At 40.3% G+C, this 21,474-nt stretch overlaps 1 protein-coding gene across 1 annotated transcript; it reads right to left on the minus strand.

Annotated features, from left to right (window-relative positions):
* Positions 1 to 698: 698 nt before the first annotated feature.
* On the minus strand, positions 699 to 12,537 carry CCR6 (C-C motif chemokine receptor 6). The gene is made up of 2 exons (XM_017813666.1): positions 12,346 to 12,537; positions 699 to 1,793 (listed from the first exon to the last, which is right to left on the minus strand). The coding sequence occupies exons 1-2, from the start codon at positions 12,535 to 12,537 to the stop codon at positions 699 to 701; spliced, it is 1,287 nt and encodes a 428-aa protein (XP_017669155.1).
* Between the last annotated feature and the right edge of the window lie 8,937 nt (positions 12,538 to 21,474).

A 21,474-nucleotide genomic window follows, 5' to 3' on the forward strand; every position in this document is an offset into this window, starting at 1 on the left:
TCTCTTTAAATAATAATTTTCTTTTTTTTTCTAATATTCTCTTTAGAAGATGTGTCACTGTTGGCTTTGAACAGCCTTAGCCTTAATATAGGTAAGTCCTGATGAGCAGATGGAGTATAGAACTGGTCAAACATTTACAAGAACAAACACTTAAGCCCAGCTCTGTCAGCAGCCTTGAGCCTCTTTCTTAATTTCTCTGTTTGTTTTCCTTGCCCTGCTTTGCTCAAAATGGTTTAGTATTGTCACAAATGACTTGTCTGCAATATAAGCGCAGTGGAGACTTACACTTAAATAGGATTTACAGGTAGAAGTAATTAACAGATATAAATGTAAGAATGAGCCTGGACATAACCTTATTCATTTACTTATTACTCTGGGGACATTTCAGTGTTGCAGGACAGATGAGATGCAATTTTCCCTTACAAAATGAGGAGGCTTCCTCTGTAAACTTCACTTACCCTAAAATTCTAAGAGAATGTACTTCAGAAGAGCATTAAGAGAAGTGAATAAGATTTCAGTTTTACACAGGACAGTGTTATTCTTTTATCTTAATTGGTTTCCTGAAAGGAGTTGTAGATCATGGAAGGTCCCTTATAAGCACAGAGAAGCTCAAATGACTTGCTGTCACATGCACAGTGACACTGATTTGGCTTACTCAGTGAGAAGAGTCCTTCAGTAATAATGTTGTTCAAAGTCTGTTATATAGTAAAAGAAGATCCAGTGTCAGTCAGAATTTCACTAGTCTGTCTTGAATGATAAGTATCAGAGCTTGTCTTTGAACTACGTTTATTGTATTTCTTGTACCTCTTGCACCATAGGTCCTTCATTAGCTTCACAAAATAACTTCTGAACTTCACTCCAATAAATGCGTAGAGCACAGGGTTCACACAACAGTGTAAAAATGCTATGACTTCAGTGGTGTATTTTGCATAAGCCAATATGTTGTCATTTTCACAAGATTTGTCTATCTTCCCCATGTTTACAGCTGTCACAAGAAGAATAATGTTATAAGGTACCTGGCAAACTAGAAAAACAGCTACAATTAATATAATCACACGGATTGCTTTGTTTCTTTTGGAATTCTGAGCTTGTTGCAAGGATTTGACAATGAAGGTGTAGCAAAAAAACATGAATATGAAAGGTATAAAAAATCCAAATCCAACTTGTAACCACAACAGCAATGATTTCAGCATTTTGCTTTCAGACTTTTTGTCAAATCTGTGATCACAAATCTCTTTGGTTTCATTGATGGAGAAAGTGTAACTTTCACTGTAAATAAAAGAGGAACTAGAGACTAAAATTGACGATACCCACACAGCCAAACAAATGAGTTTACTATATGCAAGTGTTCTTGCCCTGAGTTTAAATGACTTTGTAGCCTGTACGATAGCAATGTACCGGTCCACGCTGATAAAGGCCAAAAGCAGCATGCCACAGCTGAAGTTGATTGCATAGATACCTCGAGCAATTTTGCAAATGAAATCACCGAAAATCCATTCATTAGCAGCATAATTCACTGCCCACAGTGGAAGAGTGAGAACAAACAGTATGTCTGCTATGGCCATGTTGAAGAGGTACACATCCGTCATGGACTTGGTTCTTTCATATAAAGCAAAGGTCATCACTACGAAGATGTTGCCAACGAGGCCAATGATACAAATCAATGAATATGCAACTGGTAGAAATGCTTTTGTGAAGTTCCTGACTCCCAGCTTTGAACAAGGTTGCATGATTAGAGAACCATAGTCTGAATAGTCTGGATAATTGGGATAATCTGTGGTACCAAGGCCTGTCTGTAAAAAAGGAGATCAAGAGTTATTAGATGAAGATATTAATCTTTAATTCTTATATAGTAGAAACACGATAGATGACAAACCACACACCACAATTACAAATGTATTTAATGCTGCAGAGGAGACTTGTAAGAACTGTCTAGGACATTTCATAAACTCGTACTTAAAATATGAATGTGGAAATAATCTTTTTGGATGTCCCAAAGGTCTCCATATTTAAATATATTATGCAGAAAGGACTAGTCTGCTGTCACAAAACTCACAGAAGACTCCAGAATGTAAAAGTCTGAAGTTGAAGTAGGGGTCTAGTCTTCCTTTACCATCAAGGAAGTGGAACAGACCTTTCTAGCATGTTATTCACGTCACACTAATGTAGCTTGACTAAATCAAGCCAAAAACAAGTACTTCTCTCTACTCAGCTAGAAAGGCAATCCAGGATAACTAACCTGAGACAGAGTTACCTGCACTACAAACACCAAACCTGTAGTTACATTACAAGTGTGCAAACCCAATAAACAGTGGTCTTTGGCAGTGAACTCTGCTGCCAGAACCCTCTTCGGTTTATCACTCCAGAAACATCCTGAAATTAGGATGTTTGGATCTGCAGTCTCAAGGAACTGGGACTTCCAGATTCGTTGCTTTATTGATGTACTAATACAGTTTATCAATTAAGAGCTTACAAAATTCATTTTGGCAGTACACTTCACAGAAAAATATGTTGAGAAGAACTTCAAAATACTTTCCCAAGGATTTCTGAAAACAAAATGAAATAGACTGGATTGGTAAACCAGCACAAGAAATGTGAACAAGTAAAAAAAAACACAATTGAAAATAAAACATTTGATCTAAACAGAATCTCATCACTTCAACTATATCAACAATTCACAAGAGCATCTCGGCAAATTACACATCTCTGCAGCAGAATGTACAGTTTTAGAAAATAGATTGTTTGTATCAGTACCATTAAGAGCACAATCTTATACACTGAATGTTTATTCATAGGCTAATAAATGATGCATGAGAATATGTGACTCTTACTTCACATTGAATTTGCACCACAACAAATTAGAGTAAATTAAATTTTACATTCAGAAATTCTGTGTGACAATGGCAATCAGTGTATTGAGGGAAATATGGAACAAATAAACAGCACTACCTTAGTATGCTTCATAACAGTAATATAAGACTGACTTTTTTTTTCCACTCTGGCATTTTATCAGTGCATCTCAGCACTTTTAATATCACATTACTTTCTCTTTTTTATTACACTAGTGAGGTAAATGAAGAGCACCAGAATGATATCTTCCTATAGTGTAGAAGATAGTACACAATGGACGAACAGACTGAGCACTAGTGTTTTGTCTTTGTTTGGTGCACAGATTTAGAGTGCAGTGTTTAGTGTGCAGTGTTGTATACTGCACTCTATGAAAATAATTTGTTTTCCCTGTTATCACTGTGATGCCTAACTATTTTACAAATGTTAATTAATTTACACAACACCTTGTGGTGAGGAGGTATTACTACACTTATTTACAAGGAAAGAACCTGAGCACTGAGTCATTAGAATATAAGTATCTACTTGAGTTGTTCATTTTGAGACACCTACCACTCTCAGCGTCACTTTTAAGAGTGCTTAGAATTACGAAGGCCTTCAGTTGTGTTAAGAATTAAATTCATTGACTGGTTGCATGCAAGCTCAAAATTCCTCAAATCAGATCAGACTCAAAAGTCACAGAAAAATAAAACGGGGAACATGCCATTGGTGGCCACATGTGCAAAGGTGGGCTTAAATGACTTGTTCGACCTCATGCAGGAACCCATGGGCAGGAGATTTAATTCCTCAGCATTCCCCTGCATGAGTTCAGTCCTTCTGTTTTTTGCATCAGCTGCTCCGTGAGAACTGCACCTATCAGCAATGAACTAGTTCCAAGGACTGGATGACATGAGGTCCCATGCTAAGGTTGTAAATGGCAGTTTTATCTAGAATTTGTCTGCTTTTTGCTAAGCTGTACTACTAATTAGTAAGAGCACATGGGTCAACTTTAAGTCTAGACAAGTAAAACTTTCCTGGTTGGGAATTACCTAATTTTGAAAGAGAGAGAGAGACAGATAATCTGTGAAAATGGGACAGATGAAGTCCAGATATAAATGGGAAGCTGCAGGAGGGAAAGGACAGAACACTCCCCAAAAACATAATGAGAATGACTCATGTGGGGATGCTGGCTTACAACAGAGGGCTGCAGATATACCACATATACTACACAATGTTGCTAAGGCATCACAGCTTCTCTGAATTTCCTGCCCTTTAGACAAATCTTTAACCATCTCTCCAGCTTCCTCTGCTGGCTTTTGGAAACTGATTTTTAGAAGCTGCAGGAATATGACAGCCTGAAAGTACTTGAACACCTTCTGAAACAAATTTTAAACAACTTAAGATGTCTCTCAGACTTACAGAGATGTAAAAGGCAAGCAGGTTAAGTTGTGCAGTTCGCCTGGGGCTGTGGTCCTCTAGCCCATCTCTGCATGACTCTAGTCACCATCTGCTGCTTTACACTGTCTGATCTCATCCAGCCAGACAGTGACCTTGCACTTAGCTGCAACTGCAGTAACTCTTCAGTTAGACAGCACTAAAGGGGTACCTGTCTAGGTTATCATTTTAGAAACTGTTATTTTATTGTTGCAAGAAAAACACCATTCTAGGTATCTGCCATTCATATCTTTTTGACACCTACATGGTTAAAATATACAAAGAGAGCCTGGCAGCATATCTTCTCTGTAAAAGTCACTTTTCATTCCACTTAGACAAAGTCACTCCCAGACATTAGGATAACGTATAGAAGGAAGATTACTGGTTGAAGGCATTTAGAAGAAAGTGAACACAGGTGTTTTCTGCAGCCTACAAGGAGGGCTAAGAAGGGAGATCTCTTCAGATTAGAACCAAGAAAAGGCTGTTTAGTTCTCAGAAGAGCTCAGCAGAGAGCCTATAGGGAACAGCAACTATTCATTACAGGAGAGCTGCATAGTCTCCCTGGCTCTACAGGAATTCACAAAGGCACCACCAGCCACACATTTATTCAGAAAATTACTTCCACTGTCCAGCAAAAGATTCCTGAGGATGGTTGGTATGAGGGTAGCAAAGGACTCAAACTGAAATCATAACTGCAGAGATCGGATACAGACTTGATTTAAATCTATTGAGCTGACTTCCTTTTTTGAATTTGAAATGGCATCCGCTGAAGTTTTAAGAAGATGCACTGGCTGCTGAGAAAGTTGAATCAGAATTCTTATAAACGCAATTTTCTTTTCGACTTAAATCTTTCTAACACTCAGTAAGCACCTTTATAATTTATAATCTGCACACTTATGTCTTTATTTAGCCTTAATGTCTTAGGTAAATATAAAAAAATAGATTTCCATGTATGTACGGTGTTGTGTGTGTTCTAACATCACTTATGTACTACATATGGGCAAATGTCTATACATGTGCCCTCAAAAACACTTATGTTCTTAATATTAAATATATAAGCCTTGCATTTTTTAGCTTACTTTTTTTCCGCTTTATCCACATTATCACATTTTTTTTATTTTGAAAGCAGTATGCGAGTACTCAAAGGTAATACTAAACCACAGTCTTAAGAATTATTTAAAATATTATTTGAATTATACAAGCAAAATACAACGAATAAAGACAGACACAACAAAAAAGAAATTTTTCTATGAGGAAAAAAATTCTGTCAACAAGTACTTTTAAGAATAGTCCACCTTTGGAAGTACCATCCTACTTACATGTTCACTTTACTGCATTCATCACACATATGTGCATTATATATTACCTATTTTATTTTAGTACTTACCAGAAAAAAAATTGTCTGTAGGTCAGGTGAAAGAGGATATATGATTCTGTTACATTCTATTGTGGCTGCCCCAGGCACATTTACTATCAGCCTCAACACTTTAATTTGAAAAACAAGAAATAACAGCATTAGTTAAAGGTACAGAGTTAAACTGAAATAATCATCACTCCCTTCTGACAAGCAATAAGAATAACCTGCTTTTTTATGTAAAAGAAAATGTTTCCATGCTGAAAACATGCAAGCTGGAGGCAAATATTTTATTAATTTTCTAATTAGGCTACCTATTAATTATATTATTTTTAAAATAATCAAGTTAGAATTAGAATCATAAAAAGTAGGGTGTTAATTGCCACTGTGCTTAGAACACATCCTGAATAATGACCTCTTTTTGTAAAGGGTGGACTAATTGTTATGCAGATAAGTAGTTTCAACATTAATCATTTAAATCAACAAGATCGCTTAGAGTAAAACTGTGAAATTGAGAAAAGTAATAATTACCAAATTGATTCATAGCTGTTTTAGAAGAAAAAATAATAATCTGTTATATATCAAGGTGCACATAATCCAAATTTTTGGCCTGAACTGCTAACGCAAAATGTAAATGCCCAGGTGAAGTAAAATGCAATCGTATTTACCTGTTTGGCACAAACATTTGCTGTTTGTGTGCATGTTGCTCAGGTCTGCTGTCAAAGTTAATTGTAACTAGACATGAAAATATTTCATCTTATGAATCCTGAATTTTAAAACCTATAAATAGTTCTTTTCCAGACCTTGGTTTCTGATGGCGACTTAGATGTTTGCATTGCGAGGAGAGGAAGAAAAGAAAAAAAAAATAGCAAAAACCCCCCTTCAGACTCCTTATTTATTTTAGAAATTGTGTTTTTGATCCTATTAGAGATACCAGATGGCATAAATACAGACTACCTTGTAAGATTGTAAGATATGATTAAATTAATAGAGTACTGGACCTAAAGAAATGCAGGTTGATAGATGTTCTGCTCACTCATCTTCTTTTCAAAATTGAGCATATCACAATAGCAGTGGCTCCCTAGAAGCTTAAGTATGGTGCTGCTTTCCACTGAAAATACCCAGTGAATGAACCTTAAGGACCCTTCAAGTGCTTCTTTCTCATAACTTTGGGAGTGAACAGATGGATCTATGTCTTGCAAAGCAAACTTCATTACACAAAGACAAACCTAAGCCATGGCAGTCATGTAACCAGCAAATGAGTAATAGAAGTAGAAAAATCTCTTTCTATTTCAAAAACATATGTCACTTCAAATCATCAAGTCTATGATGACTTTAATCCATATTCAAACAAGCACTTCTACTGCTAGTAACAGCTTGCAACATCTCTCTCAGACAACAACCTACTTTTGGAATACCATCAGATTAGTCTGCAAAGCAGCAGAATATTATCAACAATATTTCATGGAATGGGAGTCATCAAAATATAAATCAGAACTTTAATAGCTAATTAAAAGATAAAGCAGAGGTTTAGCTTATCCATTACAAAAACTATTGCTCATCTTGTTCCATATTCAGGTGTTTTCTAATTTAAATGTATCTTGTGCTTTTACTCTGCAATATATTCAATATCCATCATGAATAACAGTCTTTCAGAAGACGAAAAATTCACCATTTGGTGAGTGCCAAAATTAATACAAGGTAACTAGTCACACTTACGTTCTCAACACATTTTCTTTTAATCCAGTTACGAAGTCCAGCCAGCCTTCTTTACAGATGCTTTGTGCTTCACCTTCACACTGTGGCAAGTGGAAGGAGTTTTTTCTCTTTAACACAACTATTTGATAATCTGCATGTTATGCAAATGAAGCCCTCACATGTAGCTAGGTTTTGTTCATATGTTAGAGCTCAGAAAGGAAACCTAGTCTCATTTAGCTAATATGGTTATTGTGGTTTCTCAAGTCTCACCACATGTTAGTTTTCTGCCACCACTAATTAAGGAAAGAAAATATTTAAAGATAAGGAAAACAAAACCATTGTCTGAGTTATTCCAGAATCCACATGTTTCTTCTGGAATGACTCAGTAGGTTGCCTTTTTTGAGTCTAAAACAAAGGCAGCATGCTCCCTACATGCTGTTCCATCCTGCTTTCATGTTCCTTTGGTTAAATTTAGATCAGTCTAATCTGACTCAAAAATCTGGCCTCAGCTGAGGTTCTGATCTCTTCATCGTTACTTTGGACTATACGATGTAAACTATGTATTTACATTCAAGTTGTTTACGTTACCTACTTAATTTTTTTAACATGACCATCCTACATTGTCAATATATATTTTTTCATTAATTCTATGAAACTTGCCTTCTTTTTGTTTGCATCTGGCTTTTCACTCCCTGTCAAACATGTCAAAACCCTGTCTGGTTTTGGTAGTTCTGTATTTAGTTTTTTGTTCTCCCTATTTCTTCCCCTTTCTTTGTTCAGCTTTTCTAGATTTGTCTTATTACCATCTCCTGTTGTCTTCATATTTTTTTTCCAGCATACATTTTGTAGCATCACTCCCTTGCTTCCCCTTTGATCTTTTTGGTTCCCATTTTCAACCTCCCTTCCACCTGATCCCATTATCCTCTTGTGTACAGCCCTCCTCATAATACACATTATGAGGTGTCAGTGACTGATATCCATCCCACATTGACTAGCATCCATCAAAGTTGTACTTACTCAATCACCTCTGTCAAACATTTTAGAGAAGACAGAGCCCTATAGGGGTTTTTTTTCCGCAGGAGCAGATAGAGCTCAGGAGGTTAAATGGGTAGTGGTTGTAAAGAGAGCACTTGGGAAGGAGAGGGCCTGCATAATCAGTGCTTAGGTCTCACCTCTAGCCCAAGATATGATTGTATTTGTAAGACATCACAATCCATCAGTTTTCTTCCGCCAACACACTTGCTATTTAATTTGAAAATGAAGGGAAAGTAAAAAAAATGGATGGGAAACAGTTTGCTGGTCATGGTCAAGATTCAGAGGTGATTTCTTGTCAGACTAAACATGGAATTTTTGAAGAAGCAGCACAGTCATACTCAGAGCACTCCTCTGCTTCACTGCAGAATCACTTAAAAACAGCCTAGCTTGTAGCTGGCCTGACTTCCAGAAAGAAGCCAAAAGAGCAGTAAGTGTATCCTTCCACTGATAATCACTGAATTCAGAATAAGTGGTTAAAGATATTTTATTCTCTTGGAGAAAATGTTGATAAACCAAAGTTTCAAACAAAAAATTGTCATATTTTTGATGGAAATTGTTATAGCAAAAATGCCAGTTTATAAAATGCACCAAAATGCACAGCTGAGTTATTATATGGTTGCTTATGTTTTATTCTCTTTTGTAGTCTGAGCTTATCAATCAGACTAGGTTTCCCAGTTTTGGACAGAGAAAGTAGACAGTGAGTAAAGTCATTCCATGGTCTAAGGTCTCACAGGAGCTTACACAAGAAAAGGATTGGAATTCACAAGAAACAACAACTCCCATGAGACATAAGACCAGGTTTTTCCAATTAACACATTTCAATTTTTCATTAAAATGTTTCTGGGATAGCTAAAGGCATTCTGAAGGAAAAATCTGTTTTATTGAAATCACAGGTTTTTACTTTAAGAAACAACTTTTATCTGATCATGCTGCATCTGGTCTGTTTCCTACAGATAACCCTTCGGCTGCTTATGTTAAAGAGATTTAAGAACCATTTCCAGTGAAAGCATATCCCAAGGTTATGCCAGAAGCAATGAACCTCTATAGTGATTAACGGAATGATACAAACCCTGTACTGCCAAGGGCCAATTGAATGAGTATGACAGGCTGTAATCTCACTTATCTACTTTCTCTACCCACAAGAAATTGTTTTATAGAGCAGAAAATGCATGCTTGTTCCTGAGAACCCAAGAATGAATGCATAACACAAGTCACAGTCCCTTATTTTGCACTACCTGAGCAATGATTTGCATACAACTGTCCATCACCCAGACATTTTCTTTTCTCCGAGAAGATTGCTCTCATTGTAAATGTCCTTTCTGAGGGGAAAAGTGGTTTCATTCCTGTGTATTCCCAGCCCAGTGAAGATCTATATTTCAGAAGTACGTAGTACAATATTCCTTGATCCCATCTAGGTCAATGAATCCATGAAACCAAGAGCATGTTACTGCAAGATTTACACAATTTGGCAAAATGAGACCGAGCTTAACACAGCAGCTACACTGAAAATCTTAAAATCAGACTCTTGCTAAAGTGGATCTAAATTTTTTTTTCAAATTAAGTATACCAGAACAAAGAAGACAAAATATTGCAAAATATTTCCAAATAACTATTGCTTTCTGAAGTCAATGGTCTACTGCAAGAAAGTTCTGCTGAATTGTCTGCCAGTGTATGACTCATTTACATTAGGCTGTAGAGGACAAGTGAATTTCCATTTCAGAAATGCTGGAAACACAAGGCAAAGATACAAGCAGAATTAAGTATGCAATTGCTGAAATAATTTCTATGGTTTTGATCCTGTAGTCAGACCATACCCATTGCGGTAATATTTTTTTCTTGCTTACTCAATCACTCACTCTGTTTCATGTCTCATTGAAATAACTACCAAAGTAGTTTCTCAAAGCCTGTCATCAGTCTGTACTCCCAAGCATTTACATTTTAACCTGAGAACGTTGAATTCATTGACCTCATTTCTTTTTAAAGTTGTACTTTCTTTATATGACTATTTTTACAAGAGACCCACACCATGGAATGTCCCAGTCCCATCTCTCTTGCAGTAAGCTTCATGGCCTAAGAGTTAAAAGACAGTTTAAAAGGTGCTTGCATAGCTAAGCATGCAATTGGTGGCTTAGTACAGAAATGTTAGGGCATCTGGGATCCTGGCTCCCACCTAAAACCACAAATGATGAAATGGAAGAATGGAATTTGAACTTTTGTCTGCATAGTATGCAGTTGCTACCTTGGCTGGATACAGATCAGAGATGGCCAGAGAGTGCTTTTCAGCACATGGACTGTGATTTTACAAATTGTAAAGATGAACGGGAGGTGTTGTCTGACCACTTCAATGAGACAATGATTTGTCTCATTTTACTTCTATACCATAATGTAGGCTGTAACCGCTAACCACACCAATGACCTGAGGCTACCCAGAGAAAAACTGCCGCAGGAGATTGTTCTGCAAGGAGGAAAATCTGCTTCCACGTCTTCTGCACAGCAGAAATTACTGTTCCTAAAATTACCATGGAGATGCCACTTGTGCATGCTGGTGTAGGAGGGAAGTTGTGTCCTAATCACAGATCCTCTCTCTGGTCAGATGTTGATTAGTGAGATAATCAAGCACATGTTTAAAACATTTTGTTTTTAATAAGCTTTAAATGTTTTGGGCACTTAATTCATACTGCAGAAGAGTTGTACCTTGGTTCCTTAAGAGAGTTGAAAATACCCATGCATTTCTGTGTGGATTAGGAGGGAAAGGAAGCGCACACTGGGGTGTTGTGCCAAGCAGATGACAGGGAGACTGATTGCTGACACAGAACCTTTTGGTGTACACAGCTAACATATCTCTCTGAATTCATAGTGCAGCAGATAGTTAACTTTTCACTTCCCTTCTAAAAGTGGGCAGCTGCTGTTATCGTTTGATCTCTAGGTCTTTATGCATGCAGTCACTTACTGGTGGTTTGTGCTTTGAAAAAAATTGATTTTTCCGCTGTGATTTTAGAGGTGGTAAAAAAAAGTAAAAAAAAAAAGTAGCAGGAAGCACATTACTGATCATTTCCTCACGGGAGCAGCAAGTTGGCAATTGCTGTTGATTAATTCTGCGCTGCTCAGAGAATGCAAGCATGTCCTTACATCTCACTTCTGAGAGATGATGGTTTTGTTTCCATAAATATAATCTAGCCCACACTAAGAGAGGAACTTGCTAATGCTGTGGGGCAGATATGTCCGAGAACCAAGCAGCACAGCTAAATCTACTGAAATGATACTATAGGGCAAGAGCCTGAATAGTGAAGAACAGTAGATGATTAGCCCAAGCAGGTATAAATCTCCTGCCAGGCAGCACCAATAGCACAAAGGGACTGATCAGTTCAATCAGTTCAACAGATCATTTCTGGCATTGGTTTGAACTTTACAGCTGTGTGGTGGGTTGACCCTGGCTAGTTAACAAGTGCCCACCAAAGCCACTCTATCATTCCCCTCCTCAACTGGACAGGGGAAAGAAAATATAAGGAAAGGCTCATGAGTTGAGATACAGACAAGGAGATACACCAATTACTACTGAATTTATTACCAATCAAAATCAGAGTAGGGTAATGATAAGTAAAAGATATCTTACAAACACCTCCCCCCGCCCCTCCCTTCTTCCAGAGCTTAACTTTATTCCCAATTCTCTATCTCCTCCCCCTTAGTAGTGCAGGGAAAAGCAATCATGGTCAGTTCATCACAGCTTGTTTCTGCCGCTGCTTCCTTCTCAGGGAGAGGACTCCTGTGGTCTATCTATGAAATTCTCCAGCATAAATCCTTCCCACGGGCTGCAGTTCTTCATGAACTGCTTCAAAGGGGGTTCCTTCCACACGGTGCAGTCCTTCAGGAACTGGTTGCTCCAGTGTGGGTCCCACATGGGGTCACAAGTCCTGCCAGCAAATGTGCTACAGAGTGAGCTCCTCTCTCCACAGGGCCACAGGTCCTGCAAGGAGTGTGCTCAAGTGCAGGCTTCCCACAGTGTCACAGCCTCCTTCAGGTATCCAACTGCTCTGTTTGGGGTCCTCCAGGGGCAGCAGATGGATCTCTGCTCCACCATGGGCCTCCATGGGCTGCAGGGGCACATCCTGCCTCACTATGGTCTGCACCACAGGCTGCAGGGGAATCTCTGCTCCAGAACCTGGAGTACCTTCTCCCCCTCCTTCTTCCATGACCTGGCTGTCTGCAGAGCTGTTTCTCTCATATGTTCTTTTTCCTATCTTCTTTGTCTGCAGTGGCTCTTGTGAAGGTTTTTTTCTCCACTTCTTAGCTGTGTTATCCCAGAGGCTTTACCACAATCACTGCTAGGCTTGGCCTTGACCAGTGGCGTGTCTGTGTTGGAGCCATCTGGCATTGGTTCTGGTGGATACAGAGGAAGCTGTAGCACCCCCACTACCAAAACCTTGCCACACAAACCCAATACAACCTAGAAAAGCAGAAATTTTGTTACGGCTCTTAGCCTTGTCAAGGAAACTTCTCCATCTGCAGCAAACCAAGACTTTTTAACAGATCTCTCAGTGTTTCTTCCTTACCCAGTGCAAAGCTATGCCAGATAGTTCAGGTGGCAGACTCGGTACAGCCCCCAAAGTATCCATTTATCTTACTGTAAGTTATTTTGATGTCTGCGGCACCTTACTCATCTCTTCATAGTATTGTCCCTGCTCATTGCAGGGGAATTGGACTAGATGACCTTTAAAGGCCCCTTTCAACTCAAACTGTTCCATGATTATATGATTATATCATTGTGTTATCATTGTGCAGCATAAACGTGTTCTTTACTGATGGGGAAAGCATGTGTGTCTGGGAGGACTCACTGGATAAAGCTGGTAACTGTTACCTACCCACGGTCCTTTCTCCCCAGAATGTTTTGGTTGCCTCCACTGCCAAGATTTGGGAAAGTGAGCTAGTATTAACCACTTCCTGTTTCACTGCATCTTCCTCCCACTTCATTGACCAGGTTTGGCAGACATCTAAATTTGCACCGGGCCATCACTCATCCCCAGTGGGCTCTTACTACTCTGAAGCTTTAGTGCCTATTCCAGGAATCACCACCTAGGTGCTAGCAGGGATGCCCTCATCAGGATCTGCAACTGCACCCCATGGCTGCTCTCTGTGGCTCCACACAAAGCAGTCTTGGCTCTGTCTGCTTCCTCCTGCAAAGAGGGACAAGGAGGAACTGACCTTTACATGCCCCAGCATAGTCCTTCCATTCAGAGGGGACCATCTTACAGATATGTTTCCTTCTCTCACTGTCAAAGTATTCTTTCTGTTCACATTCAACTGACCTCACCAGTCTGTGTTTGGAGACAGGATCAGAACTCAGATGGTAATATTTCGCCCAGCAGTCTTGTTCTTTCATAACTTCACAGGCACAATATTGCTTTTCCTATTTCCAAGTTCAGTTTCTCAAAAAATACCTCTGACCATTGCTACCTGAAATGCTGAGGTGAGACCTGGTCCAGCTAGTCATGTCTCTTTACTTGCTGTCAGTCGTAGCAGCAGAGATGCTGCTCCTCTGCACCTTTTGTCCATTCATCTCAAGCATATCTGCTCCCTGTTCAATCCAGAGTGGCAGGACTAAGTATCCTGACTCTTCAGATGCACATCACAAGAACCACTGAGCAGATATTATACCTTAATTTCAAGTATAAAAAAATAGAATCCAAAATGATAACTAGTTTCTCAAAGCAGTGCTGATTACATGGGGTTTGTGTAATCTGTTCCTTGACTTCTCAACCTCAGTGTAAAGTGAAGTCACGGGCTCAACGCGCCTACAGCTAAACACTGAATCTCATTTAACATTGCAGCACTGACTCTTCAGCCCCTGCTGAATTTGGGAAGGCCCCAGTCTAGTGAGTATGTGGATAGTCTCAAAGGTGTTTTTCAATCTGGTTTTAAGAGACAACTGGGCCAACATGTCACCTCCCATAGGCAACTGATCTCCTGTCCCCTACCTTCTCCTGGGCTCTGGAACCTGCCTTTCTCTCCTGGGGACTGTCTTAGCTTGGCAAAACAACTGAAAAGTGTTCATTCTCTTTCTTTGTTGTTTTGTGCTGGTTATTTGGGGTGGTTTTTTATTTTTCAAGTGAGGAATTTCTCCTGTTTTTAGCACACAGAACCAACTCTTTTAGGGGTCAGGCAAAAGCCAGCAAGAAGAGCCCAGACCTTGGTCCAAAATACAGTTAGATCTAGTTTAACTCCCCTGCCTATGCTTGTGGAAAAAGGGTTCTTTTTGGTGAGAATTGTAACTCCCATCCACAACCAAGAGGGAAGGTCTCACCCGTACAGTTGAGGTTTGTGCACACTAACCCACAGTGACATGTGAACTCTGGAAAGGATCCCCTAAGCCTCATATTGACCTGGTTCAAGAGGTAAGATGATGCCTTCCTGGCAGGACATGATGTGTCGTGTGTGCCAGTTGTGCCTGGGTCACCCTGCTATAACTGGCACATGGAACAACCTGTCCTTCAGGAATGCCCTTCAGCCTGTTAAACAGAAATAAAATTCTATTACATTGACATCAAGACTGGCATTCACTGCCAAGCCAGGTCTCTGAGAATATCTTCATCACCCAGCTCTACAATGGCGCGTGTTCCTCATGTCCAAGTTCACACAGCAACCTACTGTCAGCCCAGGTGTGTCCAGGGAGTTGTTTTACTTTTTCAATTTTGATATTACAGGTGTTACATGACGCCAACTTTACATACTGTCTTTTGTGAGGATAGAGGGAAAATTCGCTTCCCTGTCATCAGGGTTTCAGTTTTCATGGCTCCAAAAGAGAAAGATGTCATGCCACTTCACACAGCAAATGCAGACAGCAGGACCAGAGGTGTTCTCCTTCAGATGCTGCCAGACCTGTCCAACCAGCTTGATCCACACCACCTCTGGCTTTAGGCTGGTTTGTACCCTTGTCAGAGAATCCTTGCTGTTAATACTTCAGTGGGGCAAAAACAGGCAAGCAGCTTCCACTAATACAGAATTTTTGCTCCACCTTTTCCAGGGATTTTCCATGCCTCAGTTGTGCTGGAGAAAGGGATGGACTCCTACCAGCTGAGCTTGGTCAGAAGGTTCCTGGACATCCTGAAGTGATAATGTGTGGTCTCTTAAAAAATTTAATCCAAAAAAATACAATAAAATAGCTTGCACCGTGATGCCTCACTTAATAGTATTACTGAAGAGTAACTATGAAAAGAGCTACACTGTAATTACTAGATTTGTGTCCTCTGTTGCTCAGATGCTATTGCCTGATAACCGTGAGCTACACCTCAGAACTCTGAAGTTCCTCTGGCTCTACAGAAGTGGAACCAATGGCAGCATTAATGACTCAAAAAACAAATACTTGTTACAGTATGGTATTGCAATAGTAATTTATTTCCTTGCGGGTTTCTTATCATCTGAACTGCCTGCAAAGTCTCAGTACTCAGGTAGACACTTCTCAGTGCAAGGAGCTGGTAAGTAAGGGAAAGGTTGAACTTGAAAACCTCTCCTTCTGCTCATATGTGCCACCCTATGAGGGTGAGAGTGAGGCCATGCCAGCAGCCAGAGAGAAACCCTCAAGCACACCACATAGATCTTGCCTGGTTAAGTGAAGTGGAAGGTGAATGTGAGGCTGGTCCAGCCTGAGACGAAAGGTGTGTGGAAAAAGCCAGTATTTTTTCAGTTCTCCCTGAAGGCCTTTTTATGGCGTTGAAGTAACTTTTCTTAACACTAGTTTTCCTTTTCCATCACAGCTAAGTAAAACAAAGACTGTAAAGGCAAGACAGAACATTAAAGTGAAAGATTTTTAGTTAAAAGTTATTTTGAGCTCCTGCTGAGGAAGGTGCCGCCTCCCTGAAGGCAGCATGAGGTTTTATTCTTAAAATCTCCCCTCTGATTATACGCTAATTAAAAAGCTGCTGTTTGAATAAAAAAGAACCTTTGCTAGAGTTCAGTTTGCTATAAGCTGTGTACTAAGGGTGCTTTGTTTTGGAGAGGGTTAAGGGATAAGTTTTGATGAAGTTGAAATCTTAATATTCTAATCATTGGAAAATATGAGAATCAGACTTGTTTCTCTTAGTAGTCATAAATGCAGAGATTTCTCACTGCCTACAACTTTATCTTGTTATATCTGAGGTGGCAACATCCTACTTTAAACATCTTTCATCTTTTCTTTCTGCACTCCTGCAAGGCCCAGGGTGGTTTTCAGTCTGTGTTAGAGTACCTTAGCACCCAACTCACGTTAGGCTTTGAAGCTCTTTTTGACAGCACTTTCTTCCTGGGACAGTTGCCAACCTGCTCTCTCAAGAAGGAACTCTTTTGTCCCTATACCATTCAAATGCTTTGAAATTCAGACTAGAGTTTGAAGCACCATCCCCACACCAGGATATTTAAGCATGCCTCTGGGTGCCCAGTTCTGCCTCACAACCCCTCCTGAAGGACCTCTCAGTCTGCTTGGTTCCAGCATCTCTTCCCACTACAGAATAGCTTTAATGTACCACCACAAGTGCAGATCTGCATCATTGAACTACAGTGTTTATAAGGGGAAAACCACATCTGCTTGATTTGAAGGCAATTCAAGGGGTTTCTTCCAGGTCTCTGCAAAGACAAGTAGATATATTAGTGAGGCTTGCTGTCTCTTTCTCCCCTCTAATTTTGCTCTAAAGGCTCAGGTCAACACCAGTGTGGATTTTGTTTCCCTTTGAGCAATGACACCGCCATCACCTCAGACTCATCCCAGATTGAAACAGTGGGTCACCTGCAAACCATCTCATTTTCAGCAGAGTTGTTGAGTTGTCAGGTCATTGTCTCGGGTCAGGGAGGAAGAAAGTGACTGGACCAGCATGGGAGGGAATCCACACAGACACTGACAGTGCTTGGGGATGTAATGAATTTCATGAGCTGTAGGTTGACAAACTGTCAAATTGCAGCAGGTCCATCCACTCACATTTTACAGCTGAGGATGTGACACAGTGAAACACTAAGCAGCTTGGTCAGAGTCACCTGTGAAACCTGTGGCAGACCTGTGAACATACCTTGGGAGATGCAGGTTAGTGTCACAAGGGCTAGATGGCCCCTTCTTGGAACATGATCAGACAAAAGTAATTTCTCCTGGTGCTGTGAGCAGGGTGACTAGCGGGAGCACAACTCTGTCAGTCAGGTTCACAGTGTCACACTGCAGAACACAAGTGCCTCTGGGAGCTGAGAAAGAGACGGGATGAGCAGAGGCAATTCAGGGATATTGAGGGTATAGGGGCAACAGAGGGAGAAAGATTCAGTTCGAGGCACAAAGGAATAATGGCAACAAAGGAAGAAAGCCAGAAAGGAAACCGAAGAGGAAACAAATCATATATAAAGTGAAGGAGCTTGAAACAATCAGTCAAGGAATTTTTTAAGCAACCATCTTGTGGCTACCTATGCTGTGCTTAGAGTGTCTGAGTTCCCAGTTTGACAGGCCTCAGGAGTAAAGAATGAAGAGGGCTTCTCTGAGATGAGAGGTTTTTACCTTTTCACAAACCATCAAACTAATGGGAAGGAAGAATAGCCAACCTCCTGCTAACACCACTGTACAAATCTGGGGAGCGAGAACAGCTCTGCACCACACAGTCTGAGCATGCCTCACTATACTCCACCAGGACTTCAGTACTGATCCCACACTGCCTCACCACTGACGGTTCAGACTCCAAATATGCAGCAGAGGATCCTCCACTATCCTTCATCCCCCTTTCTATGCCTAACTGAGACTAGATACAAATCTGTGCTTATGTAGTTTTATCTACATGTGCAGTTTTCTGCAGGTAGAGGTTAAGACAAGGGCTTAAGAGGCATCAGTGTCCCTTCACTTACTTCAGTAGGTTTAACATCACAATATTAAATGCCACTCCCCAGTGCAACCTGATGCACAGAGAAGGCACTGTCTTTCCCCAGACAGAAAGCTCAGTATGGAGCATTCTCTTAGCACCTTGCACTCGTGGGCAATACCTTGAATGGCAAAATTTCTGCTTTTCCCAAAGCACTGGCAAATTCTATACCACATGAGATTTTTCTGCATTGCCACATTTTTGAGCTGGAGCCTTAAATTCTATGAAAGGTCATATTTATTAAAATAAAGATCACAGTTCACTAATGATTATTCCAAATATCTGTGTGCCCCAGGCTGGTAGCAAAAACCAGATTACTGTGGTTTTAGATTAAACCCTCATTTTAAGAACAAAAGCCAGGGGAGGGAAGGGGCAGCTGTACTCAAAAAAGGAGTCTGTCTTTAGCTATGTGTCAGCTTCTCACAGCTCAGCATCTGAACTCCTGCACTATTGGAACCAAGGAGGGAGAAAATAAGCTCAAATCAATTATTTTTCCTTGATCTGAATGAACTCTTTTATATGTTTTGCCTGTTGAAAGTTTATTTCAATTCCCTTCTCTAACCCCTAAGGCAGTACAGAGAGGATGAAGTAACAATAAAATGATTCATTAGAATTTGGCTCTACTGTACAGGAAAAAAAAAAGCAGTCAACCTGAGCAAAAGTGCAGTAGGGACAAGTAAATGTATACATGCTATTTATTGTAAAAGACCATGCAACTGGACAGTGCTTAGTTTGCTTCCCCTGACCAACAGATCCTTGGTGATCAGTAAGAGCATTGGTATACAACAACATGAGTTTGAATTAAAAAAAAAAAAAGAAAAAAAAAAAGAAGAATGTATCTTAAGCCTATAAGAGCAAAATACATGGGGAGATGAGCAAACAAAAAAAAGCTGTTCTGCAAGATTTCCTGTTCCATGATGCATGGGTAATTGACCTATATTTGTGACCCCATTTTTCTTTCAGGTTTGTAGCTGTACTGCAGAGACTCCATCCCTTGATTGAAAGTCCGAAGGAGTGCGAATGGCCAATGCTGGGTACAAACTGAGCCTTGAATGAGGTACATGACCTTAAGCCTGAACCAGACCTTAAATGCTGCTCTTCAGCAAAGAAGACATAGAAAGACAAACAGCCTGCTCCCTCAGGCACCTCTTTGTGAACTGCACTCAAACTTGAGTTGCCCAGCACAGCCAGAGCCCAGGGCAGGGTGGGACGGGCTGTTGCTGGCTGTGGTGGTGAACAAGCTGTGGCACAGCAAGAGGACATTTGCGGTTCTACTCCCACCATTAACAAGGAAGAGGGGAGTGACTGACAATTATGAAGCTGCCTTTAAAAATCATGTGTTTCACAGGCTCTTTACATGGTTTGTACTGAAATAAGCTGCACCTGCTTTGTGCACTGCTAGAGCTGTAGGGTTACAAGGTACTTCTGTTACATAAAGAACAGTGGGCCAGAGCTGTGGGATCATATAGTCTATATGAGCCGCTACAGGCACGTATCTCTTAATCTTTTCCCAACAAACAGATTTTCTAGCATATTCCCTACAACACCAGGCCACAGCCAAAATTAAAGTCCATCTTCTAAACTTTTCTTTACAAATGGGATTATGACTTCCTTCTTCAAAACCAAAGTGTTCCTCAATCTCTAACATGATGCTGTTATTTCTTCAGATTTTTTTTTTAACTCAAATTAATCCTTTCATCTGCTTCTCCCTGCTCTAAACTGCCCAAGCTGGTATCTGCTTCACTATCAAGAACACAGCCACATGCTCCAGGGAAGGAAGCACAGCTTCAGTCATCCTTTTGTCAATGCAAAGGGAGTTTCCTGCACCAAGACACCACTCTGGTGCTGGCTGCCAGCACTCTTATTGTTTCAGTCAGTTTTACATAACTTGCTCTCTGCTACCACCCATTGCCTTCTCAGCTTCACTGTTCTTTGAGCTACTCTCAATTCATGCATACGTGCTTGATTTAATTTTCTTTGTACAAACTGGATTAGCTTGGGTTCTTTCAAAGTGGTACTTGGCACCACAGAAGCCGTTTCTTGCTATGAAGGTGCATGTGATACTTTTACAGGGGAACTGTGCGAATGACCTGATTTTACTACCTTGTATCTGTTGTGGTTTCCACACAGCATTGAGCAATTGAAACGAAACACCTAAAGCTGTTAAGAAATTGAAAAACAACTTACGGCTTCTTTTTAAACTTAGATAGACCCAAGTGTAAGGATCAGCTGCAGTTACTCACACAGGGCACTATTCAACTACTTTTAAAGTCCACATTTTCCAAGAGATTTCTTCAAAGATACAAGGTTTAAAACCTTACAGTACAGTAAATGTTAAATGTTAAATTACCATATTTGCAAATGCTGGCCCTTCTCTGTGGGACAGTTTGCATGTACGTAAACATCTACTTCCATAAACTGCAGCAAAACTGTTTCTACATGCAAACAAGGTAGTTTGCACGCACAGAGGCAGCCAGATGGAGTCTGTCTATCCCCATAATAACTTATCTCCCATATAAAGGTCTGTTTTGATAGAATCATCAAATAATTTGATTGAAAGTGTTCTCTGGTGGTCCAGCCTCCTGCTCAAAGCAGATGTAACTTCAAAGCTCAATCAGGTGGGTCTGGGTCTGTCCATTTGAGTTTTTAAAATTTCCAGTGATGGAGAATTCACAATCTCTCCGAGTCCTGGTCTAAGTCCTGGACCATTTTCATGGTGATTTTTTTGAGATTTTATTTCATGTATGCAGGTGGAATTTCTCTCAATGCAATTTGACTGTTCTTTCATTGGACACCTCTAGGAAGAGTCCAGGTGTCTTCCATATGGCCCATCACGGGCATGGAAGTCCACAGCTTAACCACCCACCTTTACCTCCTCTTCTACAGTGAGAATAGTCCCAGCATTTCACAGATGACATGCTCCAGCCCTATCACCATCCTCCAGACTGAGGTGAGACTGACTGGCCTGTAGCATGCTGGACCCTCTTTTCTCACTTTGTTAAAAGCTAGACATAATATCAGGAATGTCCCTTGATCACCATGACCTTTCAAATAAGCCCGACAGCAGACCTTGCAGAAACAGAGGTGAAGAAGAAACAGTACCTCAAGTCTTTCTTTCTTTACCTGCATTACTGGGTCACCTACTCTGTTCAGTAGCAGACTCATGTATTATTTTTTCATGTTTCTTTACTGTTGCCGCACTTGTGCAAATCCTTCTTGCTGCCTTCACACCCATTGCTAGCTTCAGCTACAGCCAAGCTTCGATGTCCCTTG

Source organism: Lepidothrix coronata, unplaced genomic scaffold (genome assembly GCF_001604755.1).
Source record: "Lepidothrix coronata isolate B3197 unplaced genomic scaffold, Lepidothrix_coronata-1.0 Scaffold42, whole genome shotgun sequence".
Classification (NCBI taxonomy): domain Eukaryota; kingdom Metazoa; phylum Chordata; class Aves; order Passeriformes; family Pipridae; genus Lepidothrix; species Lepidothrix coronata.

Bases quoted from the DNA above. Each gene is read 5' to 3' on its own strand.
- CCR6 (XM_017813666.1), bottom strand. From the start codon at position 12,537: ATGGAAGAAGGAGGGGGAGAAGGTACTCCAGGTTCTGGAGCAGAGATT. The intron at 1,794-12,345 runs GTGGGAAGCCTG...CCTTTTTTACAG, and splicing joins CTGAAGGAGGCTGTGACACT to ACAGGCCTTGGTACCACAGA.